General features: G+C 43.9%; 1 protein-coding gene across 3 annotated transcripts in view; it reads right to left on the bottom strand.

Annotated features, from left to right (window-relative positions):
* The window catches only part of LOC310855071 (bifunctional glutamate/proline--tRNA ligase-like), a 49,091-nt gene that overhangs the window by 18,451 nt on the left and 8,765 nt on the right, over positions 1 to 21,875 (bottom strand). For all 3 annotated transcript variants that reach the window (XM_083759940.1, XM_083759939.1, XM_083759938.1), the window contains exons 4-13: positions 21,319 to 21,466; positions 20,594 to 20,693; positions 18,149 to 18,200; positions 16,043 to 16,258; positions 14,185 to 14,298; positions 13,390 to 13,437; positions 12,916 to 13,062; positions 11,461 to 11,640; positions 9,424 to 9,582; positions 13 to 170 (exon numbers count right to left, since the gene is read on the bottom strand). In XM_083759940.1, coding sequence (XP_083616066.1) covers positions 13 to 170; positions 9,424 to 9,582; positions 11,461 to 11,640; positions 12,916 to 13,062; positions 13,390 to 13,437; positions 14,185 to 14,298; positions 16,043 to 16,258; positions 18,149 to 18,200; positions 20,594 to 20,693; positions 21,319 to 21,466 — 1,322 coding nt within the window. The remainder of the gene's footprint in view (positions 1 to 12; positions 171 to 9,423; positions 9,583 to 11,460; positions 11,641 to 12,915; positions 13,063 to 13,389; positions 13,438 to 14,184; positions 14,299 to 16,042; positions 16,259 to 18,148; positions 18,201 to 20,593; positions 20,694 to 21,318; positions 21,467 to 21,875) is intronic.

A 21,875-nucleotide genomic window follows, 5' to 3' on the forward strand; every position in this document is an offset into this window, starting at 1 on the left:
TTTTCAGCTTACTTCTGAAGCAGGTCGGACTGAATCTCCTGCAGCGTATTTGTGAGAGTTTCCACCAAATTATCCTCCGAAATGTTCTCCAAATTGCGTTGTTGTTGTTCTCTGTCTCTCCTCACAGCGTCACACTTCCGCTCCGAGACCAGCAGCTGGATTGGCACTCCCTGCAGACAGGGGAATACATCTCAATCACAAAACAATCTATGATATTCTTCTTTTCTGTTCTACAAACTTCTTTTCCGTGTGTACATGTCCTAGCACATCTTCAATTCTGAATTTTTTCCTTTTTAAATGTTTTAGTTGGACTCCAAGGCCACCGTACGCGTCGCTCTTCATTCATGTGTGGTCCGGTCACTTCCTAGTGTACCGCTGCAGAAAGAATGCCTCGTCTCTCCTAATCTAGGGCGTTCTCCGTGGTTTTGATCTGATGGATATACTAAGCTCTTCATTTCTGACTTCTCAACTGCCTCTTGTTCAAAATGCACACGTGCACGTACACTTTCTCTTATGTTCTTTTGATGAAATAATGGTGAAATATATTACCGTAATCTTTTTGGGTATGATTTTAAGCAGTTATCGCGACGCAGGTCGCATTTACTAGGAAATCATGCATTTCCCCAACAGTCAGTCACACCCCATATATGGTCATGCCTCGTGACATCACGTGATGTCATTAATATTAAGCCCATATGTGGAGATTCCTAACCCATCAATATTGGCCAGCAACTATACATCTCACCTCAAACCCTTAGATCTCCATATATGTTTTGACATTCCATATGTTGATCCCAGGTGGGGCGAAATACTTTCGCGGCGGAGACGTAAGTCCCGACCTATTATTTTCCGTTGTTGGCTATATTCGAGTACGTCATGGCGTAAATATCAATTCGTCCCGACGTTTTATTAATTCGCCCCAACGTCGGGTCTATAAAATAATTCGCCACGACTTAATAATTCGTCGCAGCGTTAAGAATCCGTTGTGGCGTGAGGACTCGTCGCGGCATAGAACGGGACTCGTCGCGGCTATATCTACCCGTTTGCGACGTAATAGGTTGACTTTGGTATATTTGCGGTGGTATAGAATCCGTTGTGGCGTGAGGACTCGTCGCGGCATAGAACGGGACTCGTCGCGGCTATATCTACCCGTTTGCGACGTAATAGGTTGACTTTGGTATATTTGCGGTGGTATTGCCTTTTTCCGCGCATCGTGCCCGGGGCCCGGCACGTGCGCCTCGCCGGTCCGATTCCGTGGAGCTCTCCGCCGTCTCCAGGCGAGCCCGAGTGGTTCTCTGGGGTTCCAGCAGGCCTTTTTCCGCGCGCATCGTGCCCGGGGAACGGCCCACGCGCCCGGGCCTGGCACCACCGCGTGCACCTTGCCGGTCCGGTTCCGTGGAGCCCTTCGCCGTCCCCAGGCGACCCTGCGTTCCAGAGCTGTCACCTCTTTTGCCCACCGAAAATAGCAGATCACCAGCTCCCCGGGCGGCCTTCCTACATACGGGATGGCCCGACCCGCGTCTGTGGACCCCTGGGGGGGTCCCCGTGGACCCTTGGGGATAACGGTAGTCCACGGGGGTCTGTCTGTGTGTGCGCGCACAACGCCGTTTCTATATGTCAGAAAGGCCGCAAGGCGTTTATAAAAGAGAGAGAGAGAGAGAGAGAGTGTGTGAGTGAGAGATAGAGTGAGAGAGAGAGTGAGATTGAGGGGGGGGGGGGGGGGGGGGGTGAGTGACCGGCTGCCGCCACCTCGCAATCAATCATGTGTCAATGTATCTCTCTCTCTCTCGTTATGTTTAATAGTTAATAGTGCGCATTGTATTATATATTATATATATAGTAGGCTAGTATATGTTTTTCGTTAATAATACATGCTAATTATTATTGAACCATTTCAAATATTTATATTTCACTATAGAATTTATGCTCCATTTTACCGATCTAGTCTGTCTGTCTGTCGGCATCTGATCTACAAGCTCACGCATCGCAGCGGACATCGGTTGATTATCGCTGGGCCGCAGCGGGTCTATATCCCCCCCCCCCCCCCCGCTCCTGCAGCAGTCATAGCTTGCCATAATTCTAATGATCATTTGCCGTCTGATTGATATGCAACGAACGTAGGCTATTGGTTTTATAAACGGCAGATCGGAGAGCGCCGTGCGCCCCGTGGATCAGAGCGCACGGGGTTAATGATAATAATATATTATATAGGCCTAATAGGTATATGACAGACAGACAGCCAGCCAGCCAGCCAGTCTGTCTGTCAGTTAGCCAGTCAGCTATATATAGCCTGCAGTCAGCCAGCCAAATAAAAACATGGCACATCATTAAAGACTCAGTGAGAATAGCATAATGTATCATACAGCGAATGAAAGCAAACCTCCCAAGGATGTGTGTGTGTGTGTGTCGCACGCGTGCGTGCGTGCGAACTTCATGACAGTGGTGCAGCATTACATTGTATTTTGATTTGAAATAATGATGAATAGATGTCTATACTGTTGCTTGTGTGTGTGTTTTTTTAGACAATAGACCACTTAATTAACCCTAAAAATATATAGACCTACCCTATAGGGTTAGCTCACTATAGAGAGAAGGTAGGGTAGTGCCCAAGCCTATTCCTATATGATCTGTGGCTATATTAAAGGCCTTTTATAGGTGATCTCACATAATGTGCGAGTCAGAGCTAACGTTACTCAATGATCATTTGCAGACTGATTGATATCACAGCACAGCGTGTGCTGAGAGAGAGAGAGAGAGAGAGAGAGAGAGAGAGAGAGAGAGAGAGAGAGAGAGAGAGAGAGAGAGAGAGAGAGGCTCTATAGGCCGTGCGAGACAGGATTATTTTAAATAAATATGTCTCTGTCTCTGCGTCTCTAGAGCTATAACATATATAGCACACATGTGTGCACATGTGTGCGCGCACACACACACACACACACACACACGAGATTCTGACAGAATGCGGCGGCATGCTTAAAATAAACAGATCTACAAGCTTATAGTGTACCATAGCGTACATACCAGCGTACTTACCGTTCAATAATAATTAGCATGTATTATTATTAACGAAAAACATAAATACTAGCCTACTATTTTATTGGTCTAGTTCAGTTGATTGAAACAAAAGTAATGGAATTCAATTGCCTACATTCAGTATAGGCCTGGTTTTGATATAATGATGCAGGGAGATTTTCTGAGCCAGTCCGTGCCATGTCATTTACTGCATTACATGAATAACGTGACACATTTATTTAGCATATTCATTCATTTTCATCATCCTGGCTTGGTTAGGGACGCACAGGGTCGAGGGGTGCCCAGCACCATGCATCCATGGCTTAATGAGGCTCACCATATCCAATCTATACATTCACGCGTCGCGTCCTCAGCATGTTGTTGTGAGCTTCTGCTATTTTCGGAGCTGCCAGATTAATATTTAAATCTTTAGTTGGAAGAATGCAATAGCATATCATAAGTGTTGACCATAATGGGACGGTTGGAACCAAATGAACCCCCGACGGCCGGCGCTATTCAGCTATAAGGCCTATAAACGATATGGCCATAAAAATATGGTTATGTGGTGGTCTGTGACATGTCTGCGTGCGTGCGTGAAAGACAGACAGAATACGACGCAATGACATGTCAAATTGTCAATTGTAGATCAGCTGCTTGTTATTAAAGTAGGCTAATATGAAGGCAGCGTCTCCGCAAACGTGGACACTAGGCATGTGGAAAATAATCGATGCATATCGATTCATCGATTATGACGTGCGCGATGCGAGTGAATCGGTCCATTCATGTGTATCGGTAAAATTGACAGGTGAAATCTCGATGCATCGTTCGCGGAGTGCTTGCATCGGTAAAATCCGTGGTTGCACCGTTTTTTCATGGTAAATTTCACCCTCTCCTGTGTTTCCGAGGCGCATTGAACGTAACATCAGAAAAGGAAGAAAAAAAAAAGCTCTCTCGCAGCCATAGCTCGCAGCGCACACAGGGCACGTTCGGAAATAGCGCACTGAGCTCACTGTGCAATGCAAACTAATAGGAGAGTGTGCTCCGGTGTGGTATTTCCGAACGCGCCCACAGTCAGTGAACAGAAGCTTCAAGCTACCGTACGACGGTGCAGTCAGAGTAGACACGTTGAGAGCTCTGTCCGTCGATCAGTTGACTTTACACTGTAGCGCTGCGTGCTGGACTGCTCGTAATGAATCTGATCCACACACTCCACAGCTGTGCTTGCTGATTATCCGACGCAAATCTGCGTCGCGATCCTCATCAATTTGTAATTAAAGAAAGCTTCTGCAGTCTGCACAGTGCACACACGTGTAAAACAACAACAACGCCACAGCAGGGTGTAGTTACAGTAGTACTGCTTGCGTCGTTTACAACTTTCCACTGTCCAGCTTTCCCCTGCTGTTCTCTGCGATAGAAGCCTTATTTATATTCTGCAGCAAGACGGTGTCGCACGCCTAAAATTGCAGATCCACAAGCTCACAGCGGGGCGTGGATGAGACGCGTTGTGAGCTTGTACATCTGCTATGTATTTATAACGTTAATAATACATGCAGGCCAGGGTCTTCAATGTTTTTCAGGTCAAGCCAAGGACCACTTAGCTGAGAGTGAGAGATCAAGTGGGGACCCCCACTATACATAGGCAATTATATTATAAAACTGTTGCAGATTAAACTAGACATAGACTTGTTTGACCTGTAATTTTTGTTTTGTTTATTTGTTTATTTTCTATTTATATGTTGGTAACATTAATTGATGAACGATTACATTTTAATCTCTTGAACCCTCTATACTCAAAACCTCAAATTGACCTTTGAGATATAATAATTATACTATATCCTATGATTATTAGTAATCTAACAACCACAATAACCAGCAGAGAGCAGACCCTTTGTTTACTTACATAATTCTATAAGTTGGGTTGTTTGAGATGCAGAGCTATAATACTAACCTACAGTAAAACAATAAATTGCTTTGAATTTAAATGTAATGCTTTTTACATGTTTTGGGAAATTAATAGAGCTTTAATATAAATCCTTTCTATTGTGATGAATCGCCATCAAATCGCATCGTATCGGTAGAGGGGTGAATCGCATCGTATCGCATTGATTTGAACTAAATGGTTATCGCATCGCATCGGGAAGAGGGAGAATCGTATCGCATCGTATCGCCAGGGGATTCCATGTATCTCTAATGTATCGTATCGCTGGCAGTGCATCGAGATGCGTATCGAATCGTGAGATGAGACGAGATTCACATGCCTAGTGGACACCCGTGGCCCCCCTTGATCCCCAAGGGTCAACGGGGCCCCCCCCCAGGTATGTAGGAAGGCCGCCCGGGGGTCCCGGGACCCGTTTGGGCGGCCCGTCAGGTGGTTTTCGAGCTTGTGGATCTGTAAAGTAAAGTTAGTAACTAATCAGAAGCAAACGTTAAACGTTTGACAAGCAATATGCAAAATACAACTATAGTTGTATTTTGAATATTGCTTGTCAAACGTTTAAGGCTTATAGCCTATTTAATCTGATTGGTATAGCTCTGCATGGTTGCTGCTTCTGATTAGTTACTAACTTTACTAGACCAATTTAAAATAGTATTAGATGTTTTTCGTTAATAATAACTTATTATTTATTTCAAATCAAAATACAATGTAATGCACCACTGTCACGAAGTTCGCACACACGCATGCGACACACACACACACACACAGATTCTGACAGAATGCGGCGCATGCTTAAAATAAACAGATATACAAGCTTATAGTGTACCATAGCGTACATACCAGTGTACTTGCGTTCAATAATAATTAGCATGTATTATTATTAACGAAAAACATAAATACTAGCTTACTATTTTATTGGTCTATAGTTGCTGGTTGCTGCTTCTGATTAGTTACTAACTTTATTAGACCAATTTCAAATAGTATTAGATGTTTTTCGTTAATAACTTATGCTAATTATTACTGAACTGATTACTGAAAATTATTGCTGCTATATGTTGATTGCCCATTTGTATAACACATTATATAATATAGGTGCTTGTATGGTGTGTGTATATATAATAGGCCTACATTTAAATGACCACATTTAACACACACACACACACACACACACTAAGGCTGTACCCTAGACCTTATTTTGGGACTCGAACTTCGGCAGAAATTTTCGAGTGAACATTCGGACCATTTGTTTCTAATTCATTTAAAAAATAAACGTCTCGATCAGAGCGTCTGAGTTTCTGTAGCAGTTTTCGGAAGGGCGGGGGAGCAGTCGGTTTGGGGGGGTTCCCGACGGCTGCGCGTCGCTTCCTCCTCTGACAGAGGGGAAGCGAGTAAGCGACGCCGTCAGAAGCCCCCTTGCTCTGGAAGGCCCCTCAGACACACAACGTGTGTTTTTGCGACAATAACATACAGCCTACCGGTATGTAAGAGGAATATAAACACAAGACTTCATATTTACCCTGCTCTAATAATGCAACAAAAGTGTGTTCTTCCACACTCACAAGAAGTGGGCACAGTGAAAAAGCAGATCTTCCGTGACCGTTTTGCTCAGAGTTCACTCCTTTTTGCTATCATGCTAGAGAGCATAATGCTAATATATTATGGCTGCTAGTAAGAAAAGCGATCATGCTGGCGTGTGTGTGAGTGTGAGTGAGTGAGTGAGTGAGTGAGTGAGTGAGTGAGTGAGTGAGTGAGAGAGAGAGAGAGAGAGAGACGCGTCAGTCTCCAATCACCAAATGAACGTGCACAGCAGAACAAGAAGGGGAGATTTCTTTAAAAAATCGTAACTTCTGACAGGAATGCACTAGAAACTTACTTTTTTTTACATGTTCATATCGCATTCTCGCCGAGATATATTCAAGTTCAATATTCAAGTTAATAAAAAATAAAAAATAATAATTATTATATTTTTTTTAAATAAAAATTATATTAAAAAAACGAATGGTTCAAGCCCATTAATTAAGATTCGAGTGCCAACCCTAACGAGCGAACATTCGAACCTTGAATGTTTGGGGACAGCCTTAAAGGGACACTTCACCCTTTTTGCAAAAAAATATATGTTAATGACGTTTAGAAGCTTTAGATCACTTTCCTGGGGGTATTTATGTGTGTAATATGTGGTTTTAGATATTTTAGATTGTAGCAGTGAGCCTGTTTGCTCTGATGTCATGGACACTGGTCTCACTACCTTCCTGGAATACAATTCCCATAATTCTTTGGTGCACTGCTCCTCCTTGTGGATAGGGGGAGAGCTGTCTTACTGAGACAACATGTAGTCCAGGAAGGAAGTGAGCCCAGTGTCCATGACATCAGAGCAAACAGGCTCACTGCTACAATCTAAAATATCTAAAACCACATATTACACACATAAAGATCTCCAGGAAAGTGTTCTAAAGCTTCTAAACGTCATTAACATATATTTTTTTGCAAAAAGGGTGAAGTGTCCCTTTAACACACACACACACACACTAGAGCCCTGCACGGGCCTAAAATATAGGGGCCCGTGGAGTTAAGGCCCGTCCGGCCCTAAGCCCGTTGGTACAGTCCAGAAACGGCCCGGGCCCGGCCCGGAAGCCCGACATATTTTTATTTAATATTTCAAGCATACGTGCCGCTGCCGCGGTCGCTCTATTGGTGCACGGACTCAGCAGCAGCAGCTCACTCACAGCTGCACTATATCGCTCTGATAAACCTGCATTCTGCAGTTTCTGCAATGTACAAATCCAACTTTGTTTAGTGTGCTAATAAATGCTCCCGCAGTATTTAATGTTTTTAGAGCCGTAGCCTATAGGCTACTTACTTAGTACTCGGTGTGTGTGTGTACAGCTGCGCTGCACAATAATTAGGAGAGAGAGAGGACGAGAGTTTATAGGTCTCTCTCACACACACACCCCCTTGGGATTGGGAAGTTTGCTTTCATTCGCTGTATGATACATTATGCTATTCTCACTGAGTCTTGTGTCATCTATGTGCCATGTTTTTATTTGGCTGGCTGACTGGCTATATATAGCTGACTGGCTAACTGACAGACAGACTGGCCGGCTGCCCAGCGATAATCAACCGCTGTCCGCTGCGATGCGTGAGCTTGTAGATCAGATGCCGACAGACAGACAGACAGACAGACAGACAGACAATGCGCTATACGAGCGCGGTGAGCTTTGATGAACGGCTAAATGAATATAGCCGTGTATATAAATTAAATTCATATGTCCTTGTAGGTTATCTATTGTGTTGGCCAGCCCCCCCCCCCCCCCCCCCAGAAGGACGATCGTAATCACATTGCCTTGCGCTGTGCGTAAAATAGTATTTTTTTCAGTATGAGGCTATACGCAGCAAGTGCAAATTACGTCGCAAACGGGTATATAGATATAGCCGCGACGAGTCCCGTTCTATGCCGCAACGAGTCCTCACGCCACAACGGATTCTATACCACCGCAAATATACCAAAGTCAACCTATTACGTCGCAAACGGGTAGATATAGCCGCGACGAGTCCCGTTCTATGCCGCGACGAGTCCTCACGCCACAACGGATTATTAACGCTGCGACGAATTATTATTAAGTCGTGGCGAATTATTTTATAGCCCCGATGTTGGGGCGAATTAATAAAACGTCGCGACGAATTGATATTTACGCCATGACGTACTCGAATATAGCCAACAACGGAAAATTATAAGCCGCGACGCAAAATGATTCAGTCACAACCTAGGTCGTCCGCCGTGAATGGATTTCGCTGTCTCTCGTTGATCCTTCCCCATCAATCCATCCTCTTCGATGTCTCCGTTTTGACCGATACCCGTCCATTTAAACTCTAGGCGGGCCCGCCCTAAAGTTATTAGTGCAGCTGCCCCCAGCAGCCGGCGAAAAAGAGTTCTCAACAGGACGGAAAATTAAGGCCCGGCCCTACCTGGGCCCTCATCAAACCCTGTACACTCAAGACACTGCCCCCTGCTGCCAACCTTAGATCTCCATGTATGGAGCTGACATGTTCTGACATTCCATATGTTGATCTGACCTCATCAAACCCTGTACACTCAAGACACTGCCCTGCTGCCAACCTTAGATCTCCATATATGACATTCCATATGTTATGACCTCAAACCCTGTACACTCAAGACACGCTCCATATATGGCCAGTACAGAATTCATTTCATATGTTGATCTGACCCCCCATTCCAAAGCGCCAGCGCTCGCACAGCGGCGACTAGGCGCATGTGCGCTCGCCGCTCACCCTCAGACGTCTTACTGATTATTATTTTTAAGTAATATTGTGATCTATATCTGTTTATTATCTATATAGAGGCCATGAATGAGTCCCTCTCCCTCCTTACATCACTGATATACTGTTGTTACACCAATTTATTAACTTTCTTTAGGCCCATCACAATTATTACATAATCGTCTAATCGCATTATTTACCTTTACTTCCCAGTGGTTGGACTTCCATCTATGGGTGTGGTCTCGGAGGTCAGTCTCCACCCTGATGTTTTTATCCTCCAGCATGATGCGGTACTTTTCACATGTTTTCTTGATTTCCTCATCAACATTTCCGATGGGGAATTTGGGGATGATGACCACCTGACACGACACACACACACACACACACACACACACACACACTAGTGGATTTCATTCAACTGTATGGCCCTCATTTATCAACCGTGCGTACGCCAAAATATGGGCGGACGCCGAAATTACCGACATTTTCGGCATTTAACATTTCCGGCAAAGCTTGAAATTGAACGTGACAACGATCAAAAGTCACGTCTACTCGGCAGCTGCTGTACGCTGTTTTTCTGTCTTACACAAGCGGAGCAGCCTTGTCTGAACTGCTGAGAGGCTGTCACAGGCATCTAAACATATATGTATTCACTCCTAAAATGTTTATATAAAAGGTATGTATATGTATATGGGCTACATGTAAAAAATAAATAAATAAAAATGTTAAGGAATACATGTGTCATATGAAATTAGTAGGAGATAAAATCGCGCAATTAAAAACAATGTTGCAAGAGATGCTTAAGCCATTTAAACAGTGTTTTGCATGAGCGCATACATGCGAGGATTTGGGCTGTCTGTGCTGAAATATTTCCATGACGGGACGTTGGAGAGTATAGTGCAGCAGTGCTGCAGCTCAGCTGCGGAGAGTCCCAACGTGCAGGTATAGCCTACTGTAGCCTAATCTACAGCATGAAGGCCGATGTCTTTCTTACGGTATGTGCAATATAATAAACCTGACACGTCGCTCGAATGCCAAATGTACCGTGCCAGGCTGCCAGCACAAGTGGGAACTGCATCGGAGATATAGGTATATTACCCAGCCAGCCCATGCACCAGCCACATGAGGCTATATAGGTTTTGGCTGCACATTCATATAATGACAGTTGACAGCCCGGCTACTGCAGTGACTAACGACTGCGAGGCAATCTAAATAGACTGTCGAACGTCGGAACGTGCATGGTCAGTTGGTCACGGACGGACCACTGTGATAGAGAGAGACAGACACACAGACAGACAGACAGACAGACAGAGCACCTGCGAAACAGCAGTGTGTGTGTGCCTATTTGTTATTTAATTATGGTACACAGGTTCAGGTTTTCGTTCACAAATATATCTTGTTGTATATTCAATTAAAAATACTTTAATAATTTAATATACAACTAACAACACACAGTGAAAGTTGCAAATAGCGATATGTGCGTGCGTGCGGGGGGTGAGGCGGGCAGCAAGGGAAGCGAAGCGAGAGGAAAAACAGACAGCTTTATTTAATGTGTCATGTAGGTGCGTGCGTGCATGCATGACAGCAAGGCAAGCGAGGTGAGAGGGAAACAGACAGGGTAGGACTAGGCCTACAACTTTATTTAATTCATGCAGGTGTTCGTTCTTTATTTGTTTAACAACACACCAGTTAGTTGGGCTTGCAAGTTGCGTGTGCGTGCTGTGCGTGTGTATGAGAGAGGGGGGTGAGGCGGGCAGCAAGGCACGGGAGAAACCTATTTTTTCATGTAACCATGGTTTCAGGAAACGTATTGCCGTTGTTCATGTCGCAAAAACGAGGGCGAGGCTTGAGTTCTTAGGGCGTGCCAGATCAAATTCAGCCGCGACATTTATTAACGTGAGAACAAAATTAAGGAAGGATCAGCTGTTTGCGATCACTTTATAAATGCCGTGGCGACGTGGGTGTACTACGAAACCTGCACTCGAATCTGTGGCAGATTTTACACTCGATTGATAAATGAGGGCCTATGTGTCTTGAAGAATTCCTAACAGAGTCTGAGTATACAAATAGATTAATATTGATATTGATTGATTGATTCACTCTTTTCCGATGGATCCGTTACGGCTGATAAGCCACTCCAACCTACTCACATACAATGTGTATGATTGGTCTTTGTACAGTGTGTGACTGTGTGTTTATGTACAAGATTGTGTGTGTGTGTGTGTGTGTGTTCATACCTGATGAGGGGCGACGTTGGGCGGCACCACCAGGCCCTTTTTGTCTCCATGGACTATGGCCAGAAGGCTGATGGTCCTGGTGGTGAGGCGCCACGAGTTCTCGTATGCATGCTTCTCTTCTGTTTCATCAGGGACGTTGATCTTAGCAATTTTGTTACCCAGATGGTTACATGTGGCTCCCTGAGGCAGGTAGAGAGTAGGGGCGATATAGTAACTGCATCGACATTTTTAATTTCAATAATCGAAGTATATAGATATGTAAACAGCAAATATGCAAATGCTATAATCGGTACTAAGTAAGTATTTGTGCAAATACTGTATAATGTCCATGTATTTGCCAGAGAATCACCGTTTACTTTATATCCATAAAAGAACCTGCACTACCCATATGTTTCACACAGATTATTCTTTGCTAAATAGTATCGATTTTAAATCATTGAATCGTATCACCATGAATGAACCAATATCGTATCATCAACCTTGCATCGTATCGCTGTTTTTTACCAGGACGTCCACAGACGTCCTGGGCACTACATGCGGTAATTCATAGGACGTCTGGATGTCTTGGGCACAAAGTGTTAAAATGTATCATTACACCCCTAATAGGAGAGATATCATTGTCTCCACCAGGCCGAAGGCATGGGGGGGGAGAGTATGTTTTGCACTCCGTCCGTCCGTGTGTCCGTCCGTCCGTCCGTCCGTCCGTGTGTGTGTGTGTGTGTGTGTGTCCGTCCGTGTGTGTGTCCGTGAGCAGCTAATCTCGGCCACCGTTAACCCGGTCGATGCCAAATTTTGCACACACACTCCCTGGATGCCAACGATGAACCTCTGCCCCAAACTTTCCAGAACGGCCTGTTATAGCGCCACCAGGTGGCCGCTTTGTGCAAAACAAGTTTTTGCACAGTACACCTACAGATTTTGTCCAAACATCACGCAAATTGGTACACAGTCTCTCTCAGATTACTCAGACTCCATCCTGATTGGCTTCCAAAGTTCACAGGAGTGCTCAGTTTCAAACAGATGTCCTACATTCCTATCCTGGTGGAGACCTGTGCCCAGAAGGGCACTTTTTCTAGTTATATTATGTTACTCACACAGAAGGAAGCACGTCTGCACTAATGTACATATGGCAGTAGGAAATAGTTAAATCAAACGGTTCATGGTGAGGTCTGTGGATTCTCACGTGGAAGAGCCATTCTTTGCATAAATTGCAGCTGCTGAGATTTTGCACTTTGGGGCTTAATGGCATTTGGACATTTCGATGGCGGAGATCTCCCTCTAAGTAAACCTCAGTACACCAAAACTATCTGGATGGATACATTTTACTGCATGTAAAAGGAGTGCTTCACAACAAACAAAACACACACAGAATGTAGCACAGTCTTTAAGAGAAAATAAAGACACCATGAAAGGCTTCTATGAATGTATGATGTGTATTCTTTGGGGATGAAATACCTGGATGGCGTAACCATTAACAGGGATGAAGACCTCTAATTTGGTGGTGGAAACCCCGCTGGCCAACGTCTCCCTATTCCTCTTTACCACAGGGATGGCCAGCAGCCGCTGATAAACAATCTCATACAGGTGCAGGATCTTCTCGACCTACAAACATGCATGCACAGTGTCGTCGTAATGCAGGAAAAACCTTGTTTGCGCAGGGACAACAAATCTTGAAGGTCTATCTACACATTGTGTTGGAAAATCATGCACAAAAGGCAACTTTGTCACATCCAGTTCTGTGTGATCAGGCTTCACTTCTGTTTCTATAAAAAGTGATTAAATTGAGTTCCCACAAAGCTAAACATAGGCCTGTTAGAATGAATGTGAAGATTTTTTAAATCATGTCTGCAAAATGACGGCAAGAACGGTAGAGATTAAGATTAAGGTACAGTATATGAAATGGAAAAGAAGTAGTAATGATTTTCAAACCTCGTTCTCTGCGTCTTCCTCCGTGGCGAAGGCTGTGTGTGCCTCTTGCTGAGGAGAGGAGAGAGGAGGACAAGTGTTGTAATGTGCACCGATTCTTTTTGAGGGGCACTAGCCCGGCTAACGTTTGGCTTTTGAAATTACGTCACATGGCAGCCAAGTCTATGGACTTTTAATGTTTGTTTACAGCCATAAATAGGCAGGCTTCTAAAAGTCAGGCGCTCCTCACTTCACACAAGTGTTATTTTGTTCAGCTAATTAAGGCCTGATGCAGATTGTGAAAATGCCCCATCTGAACAACATATGTTGCTCAGTGGTTCTCAAACTTGTGCATGTCCAAGGACCCCCAAAAGTATATGCATTTGGCTGTGGATCTCCCCCATCTCATAATATTTCATTCCAGGGACTCCTAGAAGCAAAGATTTGAGTTAAAATTTTGCTTAAAAAAATATATATACATTTTGTCAAAAAAATACTACAAATACTTTTCAAAAAATACTACTGTTTTTGAATAAAACACGGAACCTTTCCCGGTTTGAAATGAGTTAACCCATTTTGGGCGGGGACCCCTTTTGGTGTTAGCATTATGTTATGCTTTAGCTATTGAAAAAGCTCATAGCGCGTCACCGAGTGGCGCGCTACGAGCTTGTAGGTCTGCTATTTTTGAAAAATCGAAGAACGCCTGACATAGAAACATAGCTTTTTTCAGAAAACTGTCAGGATGTAGAAGACATTTTTAAATCTGATCTCAGGTCAGAATGGGTTAAACAACATGAAAGAGCGTGAACAGACACTGACCACAACTTGACACCACTGGTTCAGTTTGATGGGCAGGCCGCTGTAGGACTGGGCCAATTTGGCGTAGGCTTGGTACATCTCTGAAGCAAGAGTTTCTATGGGGGGTTCTTCTGCCTGGGAAGGAAGGAGGAAGGTCCGCACACTGTTATGAGCTCCAATTCTTTATTTTAGGTTACAACGTTTCGACCTCTTGGGTCTTCTTCAGGTAATCAAATGGGTTCTTCTGCCACCTGAGTCACCAGAGGAGGAGAGTTTAAAGATATTAAAGATATGAAACTAAATCAAATAAGGTAAAACCAAGTAAAAAAAATAAAAATCATCATTAAAGTCAAAAGAGATCACCCAATCATATTGTCCCAAAAGAATGCTGCTAAACGACAGGTTACCCAATTAGAGTTCTCATTTTCTGCCCGAAACCGACCGGGCCGGGCCTCAGGCTCTGTGATTTTCCGTGATTTTAAAATGTTCTTTTTTCAAAAATGTTATAATAACAATAGCAATTCTGTTATTTGTGTATTGTGTAGGCTATATAGCCTACAAGTATGTATTTATTATGAAGAGGGCTGCACTATGGCGATTCACTTGTGACAGGAGGAAGAGGGAGGAGTGGAGGCGGGGGGCTTGGACTGGATTACTGACTGCGCAGGCAGAGAGAAGTGAACGGTGGGGTGGTTGTTTAATGTTTATACCGCTGGCTGGCCTCTGTTTTGCGGTGCACCAAATGAGCTTCAGTTCATAATGCTAAATGTTTTATAAATCAATTGGATTATCACACGATAGACTGCAACATGACAAAAACAGTTGCACTGAGCCATCTCGTTAAACCCAGCTGGCTGCGATGAATAACCTAATCATTAGGCCTAATCAACGTCATATAGTCACCAACCATCCATATAATTCTGTAGTGTATGATCTGACTACGCAATGTTACAGTCCACTGCAGGCTACAGGCTATTTGATTTACAAAATGATTAGTATTATAACCGCCGTCCCTCAGTGCGGCAGCGGCGCTCCTCGTTATATGTGCCCGATTTAAAATAACAGATCTCTAAGATGTCGAGACACGCCATGAGCGGGTGCATGGATGGTTTGTAAACTTTGTAGGCTATGTTTGTTCTTTTGGACACCGCACGGGGACGATACTTGGGGTCTTGGACATAGCTTTACCTCAGAGGAAACGGGGAGCTACTCACCATTCACCACCACTGGAAATGGAATCCATTAGAATGATATGGAAAATGGAAATGGTACATTAACAGTCTAACGTGAGCTACATAAATCCTTTATTTCGGCGATAAGTCCATTGAACTCCGTTCTCACTCTCACACAGACACACACTGAAAGAGAAAAAAAAGAACGCCACTTTATTTCATGGCCAGCGCAGCAGCATGCGCCGTCAGTGGTTCACTGACGGTTCACTGATGGCGCATGCTGCTGCGCTGGCCATGCATTAAAGTGGCGTTCTTTTTTTTCTTTGTCGGGCTTTATAGGGCTTCGGGCCTAACATTATGCTATTTTTTAGGGCCGGGCCGGGCTTCGGGCTGACCCAGTTAGGGCCGGGCCGGGCTTCAAATTTCGGGCCCGATGAGAACTCTACACCCAATACAGTATATTGTTCATTGTACTGGTTGTTGTTGGGGTATCTGCAAAGGCAATTTGCACATTGGAATGGAATTTGTTCTGAAATGTACCCACCCTGACTATTGTGCAGTGCTCCATTTATAATAGACCCCTTGAATCCGAGCCCGAGGTGACCATTCAATGAAAATAGCAGATTTACTGTGACAGCAAAGGGATTTTGCGTAGGAACAGACTTGGAAAAGATGATGTCGTTTACTTTCAACCCAGCCTTGCTTACCTCTGGGAAAAAGTCTGCCAGGAGGGAATATTCCTTGTACAGGGCAGCCTTGGACACAAAATCGGGGGAGCCGGGGGAGCCGTAGTAGTTCACCACTCCCAGCTTCTTAATCTTCTCGTCCAAGAACGTTTTGATGTTGTCCCAGATGGCAGAGCACCATGGACTGGGGAAGCAACAGTCTTTGGTGGCAACCACCATCTCTGCCTTGGCCATCACCTGGACAGACAGAGGGAGACAGAGAGAGGGAAGGGTGGAGGAACAGCGGGATAGATACACGCCATGGTTAGAAGGCAGGCTTTAGCTGTAGTATAAACAGTGTTCCTGGTCAACAGCACCCATATACATTTTTGTATTAAGTAATATAAATCCCAGGTCCCATTCTGACCTGGGAACGATTCTGCAAATGTCTTCTAAATCCTGACTGTTTTCTTGAAAAAGCTATGTTTTTCTATGTCAGTCGTTCTCAAACACTTTCATGTCACTTTTCATGATTCTTCAAAAATAGCAGACCTCGTAGCTTGTAGATCTGCTATTTTTCAATAGCTAAAGCATAGCATAATGCTAACACCAAAAGGGGTTCCCGCCCAAAATGGGTTAAAGGTGTAGTGAAACGGAAATGGTGAACAACATGAAAATGGTGTTTCAACATGAAACACCGGTCTGAAGTTTCTGAACCAATCAGAGCGTCGCATCCCTTCAGGCGATGGGACGGTAGCTAGGGACGGTAGTTATGCTATGCGCAACAGCGTGGTGTTTGTTTATAAATCATATGGTCGGCCAGCACAACCAGTTTACTGTTATGAGGCTTATTTCTACCCTATAATGTTTTCAGATACAGTATTCTGTAATCAGTAGCAGCTGTGATGGACGGAGGCGCAGATATGGGGAACTAAACGGGTGAGCTTCATTGTTATTGGCTTTTATCGATGTGTATCTCTACACGTCATACGCAGCACGTTTTCGTTTTAATAAATAAATAATGCAATCGTTTTTATGGACCTTTGATATAAAAACAAACAGAAATGAGAATTTTCACATTTTTTTGGCATCCATCGTTAGGTATGCCCATATAATGACCACGGATATGGTCTAAAAGTGTGAAAAACGTCTTTTTCATTTCAATACACCTTTAAGGGAAACGATGTGAGGAAAAATAGAGCAGGGACCTTGACGTGAATCCTGCCACACTACTAGCCAGCGCAACACCCCATCCTTTGTCGCTTTCTCCTACCAAACCACACCGTTTGCACACATCTCACCATGCACAACACCAACAGCATGCCTGTCCAGACATCACACACTACTTTGCATCCATGCAACTGTCATATTTACAGTACAATACCCATTTCTATGAAAGAACACATTCTTGCGCAAGACCACCAGCCTGTTTGCTGTGACGTCAAAATCGTCACCACTTTGCCGAGTTACACCAACTCCGTTCACTTCATGGGGCCAGTCCAATGGCGCATTGTATAGTAGTCTACGGCCTTCACAGTGACACACGCGTTACATGAACCACGCGACCGGGATGATTTCCAACCCCTTAATGTCCAACCTCACTGCCTCTGATCCACACCAGCTCATTCTACCTCAGCCCCCTCCCCCTCTGGCTGCTGTGCCGGACAGGCGAACACTCCACCTCAGTAACAGTACGCATCGACAAACACCACGTCGTGTTGACTAGACTACACTAATAAGGACCCATAACGGCCACCGCCAGCAACAACCTGAAAAAGACATCTCTCACCTATCGCACGGCAAACGCCACACAACTACGCTTGGTGAACCGAACGCAGCTAAAGCAGCTGCCGTACAACATGGACCTCGCATCAGTGCCACGGGTTCACTGTGGAGGATTTTTGTATCGCATCACAGGGCTGGGGGGACTTGTGTTGTTGCGAGCGCAACAACACATAATTAATAACCCATCCGTTACTACATGTGCAGGGCACAAAACTGGGTCACACAGCTAAAACATGAAGTGGAGTCTGTCAACTCCCGCAATTTCCATCTTCCCATATTGTGCTGCAAAGTAACTCTAGGATGAGCCGCCCAAAGGGCGGCGAAATTCTAGTTTATATTATTATAATAATCATTATGACTCACCTCTTTATACCAGGATTTCGGGTCATCCTCTTTATTGGCTTTTATTGTCAACCTAGAGAGTGGGAAAGCATCTTGTGATATCGTTTTCAAAATGTGTTAATGGAAATCTATCTAGTTTTAGCGCCATTCATAGCATTTCACTCAAGACCAACATGCAACCAACCATCTGTACACTCTAAACATGCTGCTCAACTTAAACGCTACCACAAAGAGTTCAGTTTTCACAAACTACTCAATCTTAACGACAAAGTATACATGCAAATACAGGAATGCAAACTCCAATTACAGTCTTATTCACAATGCATACGAGCTAGCTAGTACAAACAGTGTTTGTTAGCTTGTTGGGTGACAATACATGCTTCTCAGGAAGGAAAGAGGGGGATGGTCAGAGTATAGTGCAAAATTGACAACAATTTAACAAATAATTGAGCATGTTTTACACTCAGTTAAATTGAGACATTACAAATATGATATCATACTATAATTCTAACAATGAATGAATGAATGTCAGAAACACCGCCGTATCTCCTCATTGCCTGCACCAATCGCTCACACTTTTCACACAGGCATTGACCATAATAATATGGAGGTCTTAACAGAGCCCTTTTTTCGATTTGACACATTAATGATTAATAATGAATTTCTTAGTGAATTAACCTCGCACCCTCACACACCTCCGCCCCTTAGCGACACCTGCATCACAGGCCACCGTTCTCACCGTTACCCCACTGGCATGCTTCCTCTCAGCTACCGCTGCAACACAACAAAGAGTGGCCTATAGAATTTGGCGCCACGTGTGTGTGTGTGTGTTGCATCCTTTGGCCGTCTTCTCCTACCAAAACACACCGTTTGCACACATCTCACCATGCACAACACCAACAGCTAGCCTGTCCACACATCAACCACTACTTTGCATTCATATTCATGTCATATTTACAGTACAATACCCATTTATATGAAATAATAATCCAACCGCAACAACTCATCTCCCCGCAAATCACGTGTCACCAGTGAAATGCATGTTGGGACGGACACAGATTAATACTGGGACACAGTTTCCGACCCACACGAGGAAAACAACTCGGTCCCATAGTACAGCTACTCTTGCGTCAGTCGACATAACTTCGTCTTTGGGGAAGCATCGCGGACGGGTTGCGTGGCACAGGCAGCTCCGAGAGAGAGAGAGAGAGAGAGACACACACACACACACACACACACAGTCCGCACCCTCCTCAACCACCTCCTTTGCCGTGCCATACACATGGGCTACATGCACGCTCAAAGCCTGGACACTAATAACGACAGGTTACAGCCCTGCGCGCACCCAGCGTGGCTGCGTGACACACTGAACAGCACGATCACAACGGAATGCTTATCTGTCGGGGTCTCGGGGTGGCCAAATGGAGACGTTTGGGGAAGACAGATCCCGTGCCGTCGGAACAACACAATGACAAAATACATACAGACAGATGCAATGACAACGACATAAATCACACAAAACATCAATTTTTTATCCTGATTATATAAAGAACAAACTACAACTTGCTTTGAAGCCCAAAAAGCCAACCTCCGCGTTCACCGTTTAATAGCTTATATCTCCATGCGCAGCAGACGGTGAGCGGTTAGGGACCGTCTACAAAGTGCAATACCGAACTTGAAAATATTCAAAAACTTCCATTTATAGGCAGAATATCACCACCATATTTACATCACACATCAATGGTGTACTTATGATTGTACTACAGCATTTAATTAGCCTATACTTTTGTGCCCAACCCAACTTCCCAAGACCATCTGTAAACAATTCCCCGCCTATCAGTAATGTGATCTATTACATCGCACACTGAACATGATTTGCTGTTCATATATTCAGAACGGGTAAGGACTTCCATCACAGCTGTTCCCTGAACCAGCTGAGCCATGCCTCACGAAAGTTATTAATGATATTTATTTAATTTATTATGTGGCCCTGCTCTCAAGCTGAACTCCTGCTATATGGCTCAATACTGCAAGTTGAAAACAGACATCAGGTCAGTAGCCTACGTAACGCATTGTAAGGCCTCGGTCATTCACACTTTCACTACACCACGTCTTTTGAAGAAGGCTTCCATTCAAAACCAACAAAGCCATTGACACATCTGTGAACAACTCCACCCCTGTCTGTCCATCTCACCTACTGTAGGTTCCTCAGTCAAAGCAAACATGCAAACGATGCAATAAACTCGCTATGGAATGTTGCTGTAACATACTACCTTTCAATAGGCATTTTGTAGATCAAGGCGAGCGTGAGGCAGTCCCAAAAATGGAACGTATTTGTGACCGCAACGCCCATGAAAAGAAAAGCATTCAACCATTATGATTTGAGAGACAAAAAGAGTAAAAGAGAAAGAAAGAGGGGGGGAGGGGGAGGCTGAGAGAGCGAGCTGATGCAACATCATGTCATACCTGGTCCACTTGCTGCACACATCACGGAATAGCTTCTGAGAGGCCTTGTTGTCGAACCATGAACGGACATGGACATGGTCTTTCATACACTCCTCATGGTCTGTATGAAAGACATTTAATCTAGCTGGATTTAAATCAGGTGATCCCATTCTACTTTAAAGGTAGAATGCCACCATTTTTTCCCCAGTTTGTCATGTGTCTATGAGGTCCATGTGTCTACTTCATTAGACACCCTGGAGTCGTATTTATGTGCAATGATGTATTCATTGCACATAAGTTACTATTACAAACAACAATTCAATTATTTTCAGAATGGATAAATCTATACAATTGCCCAGCTCTACATGAAAGTACACTATACACATACAACAACAATGTCCACAAGCAAAATGAAGGCAACAATGACATTATATGATAGCAGTCACGTTGAAATACCATGTGTAATGAATAATGATCCATAACAAGACTACAGACAGTTCTGATTTGGTGTAAAAACACCTAACACAAAAAATAAAACAAGGTAAACTGTCATGTTGGAAATATTCAAGAAATATCTTTTGTGGCTACGCATGGACCCAGTTTCACATCTCTCTCCTCTCTGTCCTTGGTTTCCTGTCTCACTAGCACACTACTTAATTAGTTTGTTCATTCATTCATATATGTATTTATATTTGAATGGCTACAATCATAAATGGCTTTAAATGAATAGATCTTGTGTGACGAACCTTTGAGTGCAGCCCAGACACAGAAATCCGCCACGGTGAAAGCATTCCCCACCAGGAATAATGTTCCTCCTTCCATGACTTGGTTTAGTTGTTGCAGGCTGGATTGACCAAAGACACTTTTTTTGCTGATCTGCAGCCAATATTTCACCTGGAGAAAAAAGTATAGGTTGATTTACTGTAGATTTGATAGGCCTTTCACAATTACATAATCGTCCAATCGCAATTATTTGAGATGACAAGATAATAACAATTATTCTTTCATAATCGTCAGTTGTTTCCACGTTGAAAAATGTGCATACATTTTAAAACATTTTCCAAAAATGGCAGAAATAGTTGGTTAACTATTTCCGCATTGTATTAATAAGTAGGGATGCACCGAAAATTCGGCCACCGAAAATATTCGGCCGAAAATGGCTAAAAATGTATTTTCGGCCTATTCGGTTTCGGCTCAAATAAGCCGAAAAATATCACCGAATAGTAGTAGTGGTCCTAAAGTTGTGAATCGAACTAAACTGCGGGAAAAACACAGATGTACAAGCCCAACGCGCTGTGCATTG

This window comes from Protomyctophum parallelum (genome assembly GCF_964188405.1).
Source record: "Protomyctophum parallelum genome assembly, chromosome: 2".
NCBI lineage: Eukaryota > Metazoa > Chordata > Actinopteri > Myctophiformes > Myctophidae > Protomyctophum > Protomyctophum parallelum.